The 16,611-nt window shown below is 53.6% G+C and overlaps 1 protein-coding gene across 1 annotated transcript; it reads right to left on the bottom strand.

Annotated features, from left to right (window-relative positions):
* Positions 1-8,204: 8,204 nt before the first annotated feature.
* Positions 8,205-16,437, bottom strand: Slc35e4 (solute carrier family 35 member E4). The gene is made up of 2 exons (XM_059275023.1): positions 15,247-16,437; positions 8,205-9,136 (listed from the first exon to the last, which is right to left on the bottom strand). The coding sequence occupies exons 1-2, from the start codon at positions 15,863-15,865 to the stop codon at positions 8,703-8,705; spliced, it is 1,053 nt and encodes a 350-aa protein (XP_059131006.1). The 5' UTR covers positions 15,866-16,437; the 3' UTR covers positions 8,205-8,702.
* Between the last annotated feature and the right edge of the window lie 174 nt (positions 16,438-16,611).

Raw genomic sequence — 16,611 nt, 5'->3', positions numbered from 1 at the left:
CATACACAGAAAGTAAAAATAAATCTCTCTTGAAAAGTTTAAATTAGCATATAAATTCAACTTTTGAATTCACAATTTTCTGGGTCACCTCACTCCCTAATGGGACTCAAACCCACAGCCTCATGAGTGCTAGGCAAGTGCCCTACTACCAAGTTAATCCCCAGTCCAGTTCTTAGAGGCTTGTTTGTTTTGAGTCAGGGCCTCCCTATGTGACTCTGGCTGGCCTGTAACTAGATATGTAGTCCAGGCTAACCTCAAACTCAGACCAGGCTGCCTCTCTGCCTCTGCCTCTGCCTCCTGAGTATGCATACCACCACCACACCCTGCTGGATTTTAACAGGCACATAGATTGACCTATTCACCACAAATCAGGACTGCTGCCCAAAAGATCCTGTCACAGGTCTCTTTTGTGGTCAGACCTCAACCCAACCCTACCCCAGCCTCTGAAAAGTCAGCACATACCTGTTGTGTGTGTATCCCTATGGGTTTGCCTCTGTCCATGCAGCCTGGAGCTCACCTTTCACGAAGCCAGGGCTTTGTTCTATGGTGTTTTGTATGGCCATGCCACTCTTTACTCACTGAAGCATATTTAGTTGTCAGGTTTAGGGGATTATAGATAAAATTACCATAAACATTTGCATACAGGTTATTGTAAGTGTGAACATAAGTTTTCATTTCTCTAGGGTATGTACTATATGATGATGGCCTTCTCACTAGGATTGAATGAAAACTAATCATATTCACCCCCTCATTATCCTCTCTCATTCCCTTCCAGTTTTTCTGAACCCCGTTTTCTTCCCAGTAAGCTCTTCTCCGTGTTCATGACTTTTCTGTGTATATAAGGAAGTGTCCATATTTTTTAAAAAAAAATTTTTTTTTGTTTTGTTTTCCAAGACAGGGTTTCTCTGTGTAGCCCTGACTGTCCTTGAACTCAGAGACCCGCCTGCCTCTGCCTCCCAACTGCTGGGATTAAAGGTGTACACCACCACCACCCAGCTACAAGTAAGGAGTTTGGGTATGGTATATTGATACATGTCATTACACTATTCTCGTTTGCTCCCCTCATTCTCCTTGTCTGTGTTTTTATTTATTTTTTAAATAATATATTTTTGTAACATATACATTTATAGGCTGTGTCTTGACCATCTCCATCCACCAGTACCTTCTCTAATTCCTCCTAGTGCCCTTGTGCTGCCTCCCAATAGCATGTCCTCCTTTTTGTTGTTACTGATAACCCTGAAACCAGTCAAGGCTGCCCAGATGCTCCCGGGTGTGGGATCATCCACTAGGGTGTGAGCAACTTACCAGAGGCCATGTTGCTAAAGGAGAGTGACCCTCCCTCAGCAGCCATCAACTGCCCCAGGGTGGGGCTTGAGTGTGTGTAGGTGACAGTGGGTGCTATACTTTGACTGACATTGATGTTACAACAGCCACAACAGTGATGTCCAGCAGCCAGTATGTGTCTCCTCCTCCTCCAGCTCTTACATTCTTCCCATGATGGGGGCATGAAAAGGAACAGGAGACTGACTGATGCTTCCTGCAGAATTTTAGCACAATTAACATTTATTGTAAAGGTTGCCAGCTAGGAGTTACTCTTTATTTAGAGATATTTTGAGTTAAAATAACAGTGAAGCATGCTTAAGGCCTGAACCTATATGACCTTCAAGTATGGCCTTCCTCCTTTCCTAGATATTTTCTGAGAATCTCAAAAACAAGACTTAATTAAAAATGTCTTAATTTCCCCAGCAACCCTGTGATCTAGGGCTTTACCTTAGCTGTGCCCTATCCAATGCATAGGAACTAACCATCATCACATTGGGCTCAAGTCTAAAGCCACCAGAAACAGTATGGATAGCTACTATAAAGCCACTTGGTGGGGCTGGAGAGATGGCTCAGTGGTTAAGAGCACTGACTGTTGTTCTTCAGAGGACCCAGGTTCAATTCCCAGCATCCACATGGCGGCTCACAACTGTCTGTAACTCCAGTTCTGGGCACCTGATACTGTCATTCCAATGCACATAAAATAAAGTCAAATAAATTGTTAAAAAAAAAAAAAAAAAGGCCACTTGGCTGTGACTGAGACACCCAGACACAGGGATGTTGACTTTCTTCTCTGCTCCTCTTTCTAAATCCTTATGCTTAAGTGTTTGTGTTTTTAAAGAAACTCTAACTCTGCTTTAGACTGGCTCTTCCTGAAATTCTTTTCTACTTGGAAGTCTAGAATCCAGCTCTACTTGGAATGGAGATCCCGAAAACTGTAAGGGAACTAACTGCACAGGCTGCCACTGGGAGACAGTGTTTCTCCACTACCACCCCTGACACTTGAACAAAGCAACCATGGAGATCATATTCGGGGAGCCTAAACGCATTCATACAGGAGCTGGCCCACTCCTGAGCATGCTCAGTTGGACTTCACAGTTGGAGGAGAGTAGACACATTTGGGGCATGCTGAGCTGAGGGTCAGAGAGCGTATGTTTAAGGGTGAAGATGGAGGGCAGGGATGCCTCCCCATGCTCAGCTTGCCCCATAAGGAGTTAGCTGAAAATAAATGCAAGAGCACTTTGGTGGGGTGTTAATACAGAGTTCCAGCTGTAGAGGTGTCTGCCTCGACTAGTGGTTAGCAGAGGCAAGTACGGTTTTCAGGGGTTCGTGGGATGAGCAGTATCCTTGTCCTCAGGCTCAGCTGCTGGGCTTTTCTCTTCGCCTGGGTAGAAGCCCCTCTGGGTGGTCTCATTAAGCCCCGCCTCCTAGGTTGGCCGTGAAAACCTGTGTTGGTAGGAAAGAGACCTGCAGATGTCTCCCTCCGCTTACACTTGTTTTGGTGTTTTGAGACAGGTTCTCAATATGTAGCCCAGGCTGACCCGGAATCTACTTACTGTGTAGCCTAGGTTGGCCTCAGATTGAAACCCATAACAATCCTCCCTACTCCCAGTGCTGTGATTGCAGGTATAAGACGCAATGTTTCTAGAAAAGGGAAGTGTTTAACTCAGTGGCAGAGTTTGGAGTTCTGGGAAATGGCCGACAAAAGGAGAAGGGTGAACTTGAAGACAAGACCTTGAGATGGGTTATTAAAACCCAAGGAGCTGCTCATTTCAAAGTTTATGTGTTAGGGGAGTAAAGGGTGAGGCTGGGGGCGGGGGCCATGACACCAGCTCTCTCCGTAGCCCAGGACTAGCAATCCTCTTTACCCTCCAGAGTGCTGGGATTACTGGCGTGTGGTGCCTGCCAGGTGGAGGGACACGTCAGGTTACTTCAGGTTACCTTTTGGTAAGGATTAGAGGATTTAAAGCCACGCAACCCCGTTGGCATGCCAGTTACAGTTGCCTGTTTGGGAACCTGGGCTGCTCTTTCTTCCTCCCTTGATTTCCACTAAATAATAACTTAGTTTCAGTTTGTTGCTTGGAACTTGAGCAGTTTTAGTTTTTAATCTAGCATATTAAAGCCTAGTGCAAAAGCTAATTCAAAATAGTGAACTTCCGGAATTCCCTCCCCCCCAAGTCTGGATTTCTCTGTGTAGCCTTGTCTGTCCTAGGATTCTTCTGTAGACTAGAACACAGAGATCACCTGCCTCTTGCCTCCCGAGTGCTAGGATTAAACTTGCACAATTTTTAAACAGTCCACCACTCTACTCTGCCCCTAGCTCTTCCCCCGTCGTCATCTGGCCCTGGGCCCTCTGGCTCGGCTCCTCCAGTGTCTTCTTTACCTGGGCTTAAACTGCACAGAAGGTCTAGTTACTCAACAAAGGAAGAAGTGGGCTGGCAAGATGGCTCAGCGGGGAAGAAAAGAAGCAAGAAGAGTCCTTGCTTTGTTTTGTTGTTACTGTTGGTTTTATTTGTTTGTTCCCATGTAGCCCAGGCTGGCCCCCAAATCACTATGTAGCTGAAGATGACTGAATTTCTGAACCCCCTGCCTCCAGCTCCTGAGTGCTTGGATTACAGATATGAGCGAGCCACTGTGGTGCTGGAGGGTTGAACCTAGTACTTTGTGCCTTCTACCAATGGAGCCATATCCCCAGTCCCAAGAGGTCTTCTAGGACTAGAGAGAGAGCTTGCCTAACATGCATAAGACCCTTGGGTTCAGTGCCTAACACTGAAAAAAGGAGTCCTTGTTTGCCCTGGCCTTCTAGAATGACAACCCAAGGGTACCAGGGCAGGATGGGAGGGGAACCCTGGTAGCTAAGGCCGAGACAAGGCTTTGCCTGAAGTCCACAATGGCAGGATGCCCAACACAGCTCCAACTTCCTGGCTTCCCCCAAGACCTGGCAAGAAGCCTGGAGGCCAGGACTACACCCTGTTCTGTCCAGCAGGAGTGTGCCCTGAGGTTGTCTGTGCAGGTGGCCGCAGAGGAAAGGTGGAGAGAAGACCAAATTGCCTGGGGGCGGAACTCCGCAGCATCTGTGACACTGACTCAGGACACTAGGACTAAGCATTTCCCAGGCAGCTCCCCAGAGCTGCAGAGTTAGGTTTCACTGCCCCATTTACAGCACGGAGGCTCGGGAACCGAGTGCCCTTGCTCCAGGTCACAGCATGCCAGGGCCAGGGCTCAAACCCAGTTCTGCTTCCAGAGCGCCTGTTTTTCACTGTGCAACAGCACACCACTGTCCCCATTTTCACTTCCCTTGATTTCTGGTACTGGTCTTTATGAAGGGCAGTTTCAACTGTCGCCCTGGGAGACCTACCATTACCCAGGGACCTCTGGGCTTGCCTGTGGTGCATTATATTTTGACTTAGTTAATGGAGGTGGGGAGCTCTGCCCACTGTGAGTAGCACCATTCCCTGAGCTGGGATCCTGGACTGTTTTAAAAAGGAGAAACTGACCCGATCCCAGGGGTCCATCACTCTGACTCTTGACTGTGGCTGTGAGGTGACCAGTTGCTTCAGGCTCCTGCACTTGACTTGCCTGACACAAGGGACTGTAACCTCCAACTCTGAACCAAAGTAGCCGTCTCTCCCTTCAATGTTGCTGTTGTCGGGGTTGTCAGCAACAAAACAAGTGACTAATGCAACTGTCAACTACAGTCTGCAAACACCAAGTGGTAAATTCCTGCTTCTGCCCACCCAGGCCATTGAATCATCTTCACAGGACAGGCTGTCCCACAGTCACACGGTTTTGGTGTCTTGGTTATGGTTATCGGATGTGGTGTCACCATGGTTGTGAGTAGTAACTGTTGTTTTACTTAATAATAGCCCCAAACACAAGTGTAGCAGAGTGAACTCTGCATTTTGGATATGCCAAAGAAGAAGCTTACAGTGCATGCTGTAAGTGAAAAGGTGAACGCCGTTGCCTTGCTAGGAAAGGCATTGAACACTAATTGCTGAGATCAAGACTTGTAAGAACAAGCCTGTGACATTGTGAAAACAGAAAAGTTATTTGTGTGAGTTTGCTGTTTACTTCAGACTGCAGAAGTCAAGGCCAACTGTGTGATAAGGGCTCAGTTAAGATAGAAATCACATGAAACATACTCAGAAAAAGAACACGGCCAGTATAGGGCTGTTTCCGTCATCACGGGAGGTATTGCAATGCACCTGGAGGTTACATCTGCTCCCTGCCACACCCTGTCCCAGCGCTGGAGGCACTGGTCTGGGAGGCGGGTCTGGTGCGAGAAAGAGGAGAAAGGCTGATCTAACTCAGGTGACATGTGATGGGGCGGGGAGGAGGGGGGAGGGGAAGCAGGGAGGAACATGTGGAATGGTCACATTCAGCTGGGGCTTCAGATTTGCTGTGGCCAAGGGGGCGGGGGCGGGGGTAGCAGTGGAGAAAGAGAGAAGAACTTTCCCAGGAATCAACATTTGTTATCCTGGGCAAACCAGCAGTGACTGGATACAAAGATCATGAAGCCTCAGAGAAGTGAGGCCACTTGCCCAAGGCAACAGAGTCCCAGGACAGCGACCTTGCAGTGGGATTCTTCCTACTGGTTATCCTGTGATCCTCACTGGCAGAGACACTGTGGGGCCAGGCAAGACTAGCCTAGAGTCCTGCTGTAGGTAGAAAGGTGTAGTACTGAGACCCTGGCTTTCTGCTGCTGGTCTCTGTGCTTCTGCTGGAAACTGATTGGAGGACCTTGGGGACATCAATTCAGTGAATGGTGACAGGCCACCATCTGAGTCAAGCACAGATCCATCTAACCCCTATCCTGTCCTCACACCACCAGGCTTTGACCTCTGTGTGTGTGTGTGTGTGTGTGTGTGTGTGTGTGTGTGTGTGTGTGTGTGTAGGGTCGAGGACTGACTCCCCAGGTAGCAGGCATCTCCTGAGGCCAAAGAGCCTGGGTGAGGGCTGGGCAGGGACACTCCTAGAGTGGTGTGGAATCCCTCCAATAAGACGAGTCACCAAGGAGCCTGTCCCCAGTCAAAGCATCTCTTCTCTTCTGCCCAGCTAAGCCTGAGAGAGGAATCCAGCGATGGGCAAGCTGCGTAAGGGTGGGACGAACCAAACCAGTGGCATCTCTGAGTCAGAGAGAGGTGGGTGGCAGTGACTCAGCAAGGCCCTCAATAAGGCCAGCCTGGGTGGAGGCTGAGGCTAGGAAACCCTATGCCTGTCTGTGTTCCTTGCCATTCACCACCATCTCTCTCCCACCCAGCCTCAGGTTACCCTCCACACGCCCTGGCAGAGGAGTTCTTTATGAATTATGGCTATGTGAATGAATATGTAGTTCCTCTTTTGATCCCAGGCCCTGTCTGCTCTAACTCTAACACTCAAAAGGAACCTATTTTCAGGTGGATCTGTGACCGTGGTGGGGAGCAGGGTGCGTGGGACTAGCCACCTGAGATAATGACAGTCATTGGTACTGGTCACCCCCTCCTTCCTTGCCACTGGGCTCCTCATTCAAACCCTCTCCCCCCAGGGACCATACTGGTGCTCAGAAAGGAGAGGGAAGGGCTAGAGATGCAGCTCAGTTGGCAGGATGCTGCTTGCCTGGTATGCTTGAAGCCCCAGGACTGCATAAACCCAAGTGTTGTGATAAACGTGCCTGTAATCCCAGTCCTCTGGAGGCAGAGGCAGGAGGATCAAGAGTCCAAAGTCACCCTCAGCTACAGAGTGGCTTTGAAGCCAGCCTAGGCTACATAAAACCTCATCTCCAATAAATAAATAAATTAATTAATTAATTAATTAAAAAAAATTTTAAAAGGCAGTCTAAACAGAGCGAGCAGTTAGGTTGACAGAGCAGAGTTAGGTCCAGGCCTTTGTGCCTCAGGCTAGGCTCTTTTTTTTTTTTTTTTTTAAGATTTATTTATTTATTATGTATACAACGTTCTGCCTGCATGTATGTCTGCAGGCCAGAAGAGGACATCAGATCTCATTACAGATGGTTGTGAGCCACCATGTGGTTGCTGGGGATTGAACTCAGGACCTCTGGAAGAGCAATCGGTGTTCTTAACCTCTGAGCCATCTCTCCAGCCCCCAGGCTAGGTTCTTACCCACTGTAATAGGTATAGGGACTTAGTTAGCTGTCCATCACCAGAGGCTGAGAGGGTGGATAGACAAAGCTGGGGCCAGCCAGTTGGGGAGCTCTGGGCTAGCTCTAAGGTAGGGATCTTGCCCTAGGTTCACTGCATGAAAAGCCTGCTCCCTAGGGCCCTGGGCTCCTGGGTGCTTCCTTGGTGCGTGCTCCTCCATGAAGCTGCCCTTGTGACTGATCCTGTGCACCCACAACCCTAGACTCAGCCCCTCATGAGCAATCCCTCTCTCATCGGGCCTCTTTGAAGGGAGAGTATCGTGCTGGAGTCTTTCTCTTATGGTAAGTATGTGGCCAGGAAAAGGGAGGAAGTCGTATAGGAAAAGGGACCAGACGGGATAGCCCAAGCGAAGGCTCTGGTGGGCGAGCTGGCATTGTTCTTGGTGAGACTGGCACCCAAGAGAAGTGAGCCAGGAGTCTGGCAAGGACAGAGGATAAGGGGGACTTGTGGTATACAGCAGAAAGCCCTGACTTCGTCCTCAGAGCAAAGTGGAACTCCAAGAGAAGAGTGCCTGGAAGATGGCATAGGTGGGCGGGGTGGGGCGGGGTCATACCACCATCCTGAAGCTGGACAATGGTAGCCTGGCCAGTAGAAGGATTTGTAGAGAACAGTGTTAGGCTGGAGGCCAACACAGGGTCAGGGAGTTAGAGAGAACCACGTGGTAGCCAACCAGTCCCTTTCTGTTCCCTTGACTGTAGCCCCAAGGAATGAGACAGATGTCCAAGCAAAAATAGTTTATTTGAGGATGGAAGACCCAAATCCAGAGGAGGAGGCAGCAGAGTGAGGCTGCAGTAGCGCCCTGAAGTTGACACAGACTACCCCAAGTTTTTAGGGGAGCCCAGCAATGAAGACGCCTTCTCTGGTGTTCCTCACGGCCTCCCCCGCTGGAGGAATGATTGTGCAACCACTGGGCATCATCTTCATCATAACACATTGAGGTTTTCAAAGTTTGCCCAGCAATTTTCATTGTAGTACTTGACACTGATCGTAATGATTCATCTGACAAGCACACATGCCAGACTTGGACCCACCATCCAGTGGCAGGCCTTGCTCTCACAGGTGAGGCAGGCAGGGATAGGGGGTGGGTCTCTGTGAAAGTGCCTGCCTCCCAGGCAGCCCTTCCGGAAGGCACCTCCTTTCCCTGGCCTGGCAGACATAGCACCTCTCCACTTTCCTCATGGCCATTGTCCATGGTTAGATATAGGCAAGGGCTGTCCAGGTATGGCTCATGCGCTGCCCTGGGTCTCAAAGACCTTTGCCAGGCTGGTCCCTGCGCCACAACCCCCAACGGGTAGCCCGGGAGGCCACGAACTCACAGTTGTGGTAAAGAAACATTCCTGAAAGGGTGAGTGCGATGCCCAGGTAGCTGAGAGCGCTGAGGTGGCTGCCGAACAGGAGCCTGGACAGGATGAGGTTGCCCACAACTGTGAGGTTGCCCAGGACGTGGACGGTGAGGGCGGATGTGAGTGCCAGCAAGGAGAAGCTGGCCAGGTTGTAGATCACAGACAAGAAGCAGCTGAGCAGGACACAGGCCCAGAGGCGAGAGTCAGTGGGAGTCAACGGTGGGGCCACTCCAGCCTCCATGACCAGAGCAGCGCCTGCCAGCAGGCAGAAACTGGGCAGAGAGGTGGCGTACAGCAGAGTCACCGCGTCCAGCCTCTCTTCCTGCAGCAGGGCACCTGCAACCATGATAGTTGTGGCTGTCATCATCTGGGATAGAGGCAGTACCCACTGAGCCAGCCCCGTACAGTCCCAACCTCCTGGAAGCCAGCCCTGATGCTGAGCAGGGCTAGTGGTTCCTGTGGTGAAGTATTCACGTTCAAGTGAGGAGGAGTTAGGCCACTTGTGGACTTGTGACCTGTGCCCACTCCTCCCTTATAAGTAAAATTTCACAAAGATAACATGTACAAAAGCCTTAATGTGGTAAATGCTCAGGAAATGTAAAAAATAAAACTCATCCCTACAGCTCCAGCTGGGAAGCAGGGACTGAGCAGCAGAGGACCCAGTTCTAGCACTTACCAGCTATAGCAGAACAGAGATGAAGGGGCTGGGCGGGAGGGGAGTGTGCAGAGGAGGGGAGTGTGCAGGGGAGGGGAGGGGAGTGTGCAGAGGAGGGAAGGGGAGGGGAGTGTTCAGGGGAGGGGAGTGAGCAGAGGAGGGGAGGGGAGTGTGCAGAGGAGGGGAGTGTGCAGGGGAGGGGAGGGGAGTGCAGAGGAGCGGAGGGGAGTGTGCAGAGGAGGGGAGGGGAGGGGAGTGTGCAGGGGAGGGGAGTGTGCAGAGGAGGGAAGGGGAGGGGAGTGTGCAGAGGAGGGGAGGGGAGTGTGCAGGGGAGGGAAGGGGAGGGGAGTGTGCAGAGGAGGGGAGGGGAGTGTGCAGGGGAGGGAAGGGGAGGGGAGTGTGCAGAGGAGGGGAGGGGAGTGTGTAGGGGAGGGAAGGGGAGGGGAGTGTGCAGAGGAGGGGAGGGGAGTATGCAGGGGAGGGAAGGGGAGGGGAGTGTGCAGAGGAGGGAAGGGGAGGGGAGTGTGCAGAGGAGGGGAGGGGAGTGTGCAGAGGAGGGGAGTGTTCAGGGGAGGGGAGGGGAGTGTGCAGAGGAGGGGAGGGGAGTGTGCAGAGGAGGGGAGTGAGCAGAGGAGGGGAGGGGAGTGTGCAGAGGAGGGGAGTATGCAGGGGAGGGGAGGGGAGTGTGCAGAGGAGGGGAGGGGAGTGTGCAGGGGAGGGGAGGGGAGTGTGCAGGGGAGGGGAGGGGAGTGTGCAGGGGAGGGGAGTGTGCAGAGGAGGGAAGGGGAGGGGAGTGTGCAGAGGAGGGGAGGGGAGTGTGCAGGGGAGGGAAGGGGAGGGGAGTGTGCAGAGGAGGGAAGGGGAGGGGAGTGTGCAGAAGAGGGGAAGGGAGTGTGCAGGGGAGGGAAGGGGAGGGGAGTATGCAGAGGAGGGGAGGGGAGTGAGCAGAGGAGGGGAGGGGAGTGTGCAGAGGAGGGGAGTGTGCAGGGGAGGGGAGGGGAGTGTGCAGAGGAGGGAAGGGGAGGGGAGTGTGCAGAGGAGGGAAGGGGAGGGGAGTGTGCAGAGGAGGGGAGGGGAGTGTGCAGGGGAGGGAAGGCGAGGGGAGTATGCAGAGGAGGGGAGGGGAGTGTGCAGAGGAGGGGAGGGGAGTGTGCAGAGGAGGGGAGTGTGCAGGGGAGGGGAGGGGAGTGTGCAGAGGAGGGAAGGGGAGGGGAGTGTGCAGAGGAGGGAAGGGGAGGGGAGTGTGCAGAGGAGGGGAGGGGAGTGTGCAGAGGAGGGGAGGGGAGTGTGCAGGGGAGGGGAGGGAAGTGTGCAGAGGAGGGGAGGGGAGTGTGCAGGGGAGGGGAGGGGAGTGTGCAGAGGAGGGGAGGGGAGGGAAGTATGCAGAGGAGGGGAGGGGAGTGTGCAGGGGAGGGGAGTGTGCAGGGGAGGGGAGGGGAGTGAGCAGAGGAGGGGAGGGGAATGAGCAGGGGAGGGGAGTGAGCAGAGGAGGGGAGGGAAGAAGAAGGAGAATAGATTTGAGTCTGATGCTGAGAGAGACATCACCCAGTCTCTTAGGACACTGGGTGGCAAAGGCCAACAAGGCAGTCATTGTTGGCCCCTGGCAGCCACTCACTGTTTGTGATTTCAAATCAGGGTGTTTGTTTGCTTTCGATATTTTGAGACAAGATCTCATGTAGCCAAGGCTGGCCATGAGCTCTCCATGTAGCTGAGGCTTGCCTTGAATTCATCCTCTTGTCCTAACACTGTGTTGTCACCCCCCACCTCCACCACTTTGAAATGCTGGGATTACAGGTGTGCACCACCACGTCTGGCTGGATAGTCTGTGTATAATCTAAAAACAACAACAAACAAACAAACAACTACCAGCAGTGGGGCTGGTGAAGATGAACACAGAATTCAAAGAAAACCCTTTAGGTTGTCAAGGAGAGAAGGGATCCTGCTGAACGTACAGCATGGCTGACTGCCTATGTGCACACCACTGCCAACCTCAAAGGCCGGCAACAGTCTGGGGGAAACAGCCGAGACCAGTGAGAGCCTTCTCCAGGTCTTTGTGGAGACAAGAATTGGTCCTGGTGCCCTCCTGGGCCCAGGGACTGCTGTGTCCTGACACACACTTTCCAAAGAGCCCAGGGTGCTTACTCACAGCCCAGGCTTAGAACAGGAAATGGTATTTATTCCTCTCTCAGTTCATTCTGCTGTTTGGGCTTGGTTCTCTAGGCAACAGTCTCTCCAGCTCAAGCCTTTCTAGAAATGAACAGATAATCAGAATGCCTCCTGCTCGTTCCGCTCCAAAGTTAGTACCTGAGGAGCTGTCCGAGACTTGGGCCTTAAAGACACCGATACAGGAAGGGTCTGGTTTCGGGTGGACTTCACTCTCAGGCGTAGCCCCTGCACCTGCCCTGCATCCTGCCCAACCTCTCTGTCCCTGCAGCCTCCGAAAGGGCAGCGATGCTTAGGACAGAAGTGACTAACTCCCCAAATATTCGCCTGTTGTGCTGACTCCTCAGTGACCTCGCCCTTGCCAGACCATGCCCATCACCCTCAGCTTTTCCAAAGACATTGTGTTGTTTCCTTCTGGCGCTCAGGACCCAGCCCAGGGCCTCCCCTCACTAAGAAAGCTCTCTACTGCTAAGCTACACAGTCCCAGCCTCTCCAAAGACATTGTTATTTAGGTCTTTTGGGGAGTGGGGTTGAGACAGGGTCTTTAACATTAAAAAATATTACATCATGTGTATGTACGATGTGTGCATATGTATACCACTCGTATGCAATTTGTGTGATGCATGTATGTGTGGAATATGTGGAGGTCACAGGACAACTTTCAGGAGTTGGTTCTTTCCTTACACTGTGGGTTCTGAACATCAAGCTCAGGTCATTTGTACAGCAAATGGCTTCGCCCACTAAAACACCTCACTAGTCCTGAGACAAGGGTTTCCCATGTAGCTCATGCTGGCCCAGAACACTTTGTGGCTCCCAGGCTGGCCCATACTAGCCTAGCTGTGTGACACTCCTACCTCATTTTCTAAAGTGATGGGAATACAGGCATATGCTGCCATGCCAGGCTGAAAAGGTATTTTATTTTCCTGCTTATAGACAGAGTCTGACTTTGTAGCCCCAGCTGGCGTTGAACTCCTTATCCTCCTAGGGTATTGCAATTGCAGGCCCACACCTCCACGCCCGCTTCAAAGGCACTTTCCTGTCAGCATCTGAACAGACTTTACCCCTACCCCTGCTGCGGACACACAGCAGTGACCTATTTGTAAACCCTCGCCTCTTGGCCTATTCCCACTTGGTCTCTTCCCTGGATGTGTGACACAGTCACCTCTGTCTCCGTCTCCTCACGGACAGCATGGGGAGGAACAGCACACACACTCCGTGTACATACTCGGCACTGGAGCTGACCCCTATGCTCTGCTCCCGATGACTGACAGGACTCTCCCACAGCCTGTGCCTCATCCCCGGATGTCTTTCCTGCTCTGTGGCCACCGTTGTGGCTGCACGGCTCCCTCAGCGGTCTCATCGAGCCCACACCACAGCTGCGCCCACCTCGCTCTACAGCCTCTCTCTTGCCAAGTGCAGCCCTTCACTCTCTGAGGGCCCAGAGGATGAGGACCAAATGAGGGTCTGAAACACAGGTGGGCACAGATAACAGACTCGGCAGGCTGGCACCTCACTCCCTGCCTGTCCGCGAATGAGGGTGGCATTGCTCCACTCCACGTAGCCCCCTGAGCCTGCAGCTGGCCAAGTGGGAGGGAGGAGGCTGCTGGCTGCCTGAGCTCTCTCTCTGGACTCCTACCCCCTGCTCCCATGGCCTCTGCTCTCAGGGAAGGAGCTAGCACGCGTGTGAAGTCTATACTCTAATCTGAATCTGGCCCAAGAGCCTCTAGCAAAAAGAAACTTCCTCTTTTTAAAACTCCATTCCAGGGCTGGAGAGTTGGCTCCATGGTTAAGAGCACTGACTGCTCTTCCAGAGGTCCTGAGTTCAATTCCCAGCACCCACATGGTGGCTCACAACCATCTGTCATGAGATCTGGCACCCTCTTCTGGCCTGCAGGCAGAACACTGTATACATAATAAATAAATCTTTAAAAAAAAAAAAAAAAAAACTCCATTCCAAACCCCGGATCCAGTCCACTCCCCGATCTCGGCTAGGCTCCCATTTCTGTTAGGGGAACCTCTAGCTCCTAAGTGCCCTCTCTAGCACCTGGCCTAAATCCATGCAGCCTAATCAGTTTACCAATCTGACGTCAACTGACATCAAAACCATCAATTAAAGGCATCATTTGAATTTCTTCCCTATGCCAGACTCCAGGCCAAGTGCTGAGGACACAGAGATGCCCCAAAGCCGATGGATAATCAATAGCCCTGAATGCCCCATAGCTGGCGAAGCAGAGGGCACCCGATGCACTCAGTCTAAGAAGCTGAGTCTTGAGAAGGAAGAAGGGAGCTGGCACAAGCCAAGAGGTGGCTTGGTGTCAATAACATGCCACTATGAACATGCCTGAATGCCCTGATGCCTGACTAGTCATAGCTCTTCCTACAGACGGGAGCTGCACGGAGCCCGGTATGAGTACTTGGCTCTGGCAGGTGCATTGTGGGCCTGGAAGCTGGTGCCTTCTCTGCTTGGTGTCCCTCCCTGCCCAGGAAGGCCCTACAGGGTCGGATTTCCCTGAGCCAACTCAAGGCCCAGCTCAGGCCTCAGCTCATGTAACCTGAGGGCTAAAATAGACTGGGCTTTCACCCTGCCCGTGGCCTGGGAAGATGGGGACAGGACCTTTGGGTCCCAGTTGAAGATGCCAGGCAGGGCCAAGTCCTCCCTTCACCATTCCTCAGCTGGAGGCTGCCCCAACCATAGCTCAGCACCCTTGGGAACCCCTTACTTTCCACCCTCGACTCTCCTACTTCTTCCCCATGTTAAGGTGGAGAGGGTAGGGCTATGACTCAAATGCCCCTCCACTGCTCAGACAGGAAGTCAGCCTCCACCCCAGGCATACTGGAACTGGGCGGGGAATTATACCTGACTTCTGCTCCGAGTCCTGCCGCCCACTCCCAACAGAGCCAGAGCCCAGTCACACAGACCGGACTTGGGAGTCCTTGGGAGCCATGTGACCCTGGGCCAATCATAAACCACTTCGGCAGCAGTTGAGAGGCTGAGACATGAGGACCACAAATTCGAGGCCCGCCTGGGCTTCACAGCAGGACAGCCTCCCCTCCCCACCCCGCCCCCATAAAACACTCTCTTGTCAACACTATCACCTTTAACCTGATGGGAAATGGAAATGGCTGTGACAGCCGCTGATCAACACAAGGCAGCCTGAGGGCTGTCACTGTGGCTCCCAGTAAACGCTTCCCTGGCTTGGATAAACCCGGGTTCCCAATCAGCTCCCGGCCTGACTGCTTTCCCTTTTCTTCCCTAGTTCACACTTCCTGGCCTTATGGGTTCATAATCTTAGGACGGCATGGAGTCTGAAGGCCATGTTCAAATATTGCCTCTGCTGATTACTGGCACAAGGCCCAGGCTGAGACTCCACACCTGTCAAATGGGGCTACAGTACCTGAGTGACTCTAGGAGAGGCCATAGGAGGATCCAGTGGGACAAAAGGCTTCTCCAGTTACAGAACACACTTCACCAACTACTGTTATTATCTAAGCCTCTGAGGCTTAAGTTTGAGGCCTGAACTCCCTGAGTTCTCCGAGCCTTATCTGCAAAAGGGGATCACTGCCACCCCCTTCACAAGAACATCCCGGCCACACACCCCACCTCCTCAGATGGAGACCAGGCACTCACTCTGTTGAACGGACTTGAAGCCTCGGAGACAGGTGGCCACTAGCAAGAAGCCACAGCCAGCTGGGGGTGCCCGGAGCTCTCCAGCCAGGCTGCATGCAGCTCCCAGGCAGAGTGGGCCCATGGCAGCAAACTGCAGAGGATGGTGTCTTCGGCCAAGTAGCAGGGCAGACAAGGCCAGTGTGAACAGTGGTGTGGTAGTGGTGGCCAGCTGTGCTAGGTCCAAGGGTACAGTGCTCAGGCCCACGTTGCCGCAGGCCATGGAGGTACCAAAGGTGAGGCTGAGTAGCAGCACTCTGCCTTGGGCGCTGCGGGGCATGGGCCGCCGAGCCCCCCAGTGGCATGCCAGGGCCGCTGCCAGCATGTGCAGTGCTGAGAGCAGCAGGGGCCGTCCGAAGCCATGCACTGTGAAGATCCACTTGTTGAGGCTTGACATGCTGGCTCCTGCCAACAGCCACACCAGGGCTGCCACAACCACTCTGGCCCGAGCGGGCTGCCCAAGGATCTGAGGGTTGTCAGGAGGCCACTTGGGGCAGCCATGCTCCCGGGCACTTCCAGCCACAGCCACTGCTTCGGCTGAGGTCATCCTGCCTTCATGGCGCTCCCGTGGGCAGCGGCACATCCGCACCAGTGGGGCTGCGGCAGGAGGCAGGCTTTCCAGGGACTCGCGGGGCCAGGTCCTGATTCCTCGGACAAGAGAGGGCACCGCTTCAAGTGCTAGACCCGAGCCAGCTGATTATTCCAACTTCCTCAGGGCAGAACAGAGGTCGTGGCCGCTGAGATGCCGGACCGCCTGGTACCCACACAGGCCTGGTAAAACCTTGGCACCTCTCGCACCTCCTCCACGCCCCGTGCTCCCGCGATGCTCTTACACGGAATCCTCTTGGCTTTTTTCCTCTTCGGTCCCCAGACCGTCAGGATGAAGACACTGACTCCGACCTCCTGCGTATTTGGTGCTCAGGCCGTGACCAGACAGGGCAGGGGCGATCGCGCTCCGAGCGTGGGAGCGAAGGTCGCAGCAGCCGCTCCCCCAGTCCCCCTCACCACTGACAGCGCGGGGAATAGAGGCGGACAGGCCGGCAGGCACGGATCTGCGAGCACGGCCTGGTTGCAGCTGCTCTGGCTGCACTGGCTGCTCTGGCTGCTCTGCGGCTCGGCTCCCGCGGTGGATCTGGCAGCGTCCCGCACCGGGTTCCAGTCCGGCCCTGCGCGCCAGCGCTGCTCCGCGCTGCTCCGTGCTCCCGACCCCGCCCTCCCCGCGGCTACCGAAGCAGCGCTCCACCCGGAAAGTTGGGCTCGGCCCGGGCCCCGCCCCACGAGGCCCCGCCCCGGAGCCTGGAGGACGTCTAGCTCCTCCCACAGCCTTTG

Source organism: Peromyscus eremicus, chromosome 10 (assembly GCF_949786415.1).
Source record: "Peromyscus eremicus chromosome 10, PerEre_H2_v1, whole genome shotgun sequence".
NCBI classification, from domain to species: Eukaryota; Metazoa; Chordata; class Mammalia; order Rodentia; family Cricetidae; genus Peromyscus; species Peromyscus eremicus.
Note: the sequence above shows the minus strand (reverse complement) of the source record. Positions and strands in the feature narration are given on the sequence as shown.

Excerpts from the sequence above, each read along its gene's own strand:
- Slc35e4 (XM_059275023.1), bottom strand. The coding sequence starts at position 15,865 with ATGTGCCGCTGCCCACGGGAGCGCCATGAAGGCAGGATGACCTCAGCC. Across the intron at positions 9,137-15,246 it reads CTTCAAGTCCGTTCAACAGA|GTGCCCTGCTGCAGGAAGAG; the intron begins GTGAGTGCCTGG and ends TCATGGTTGCAG.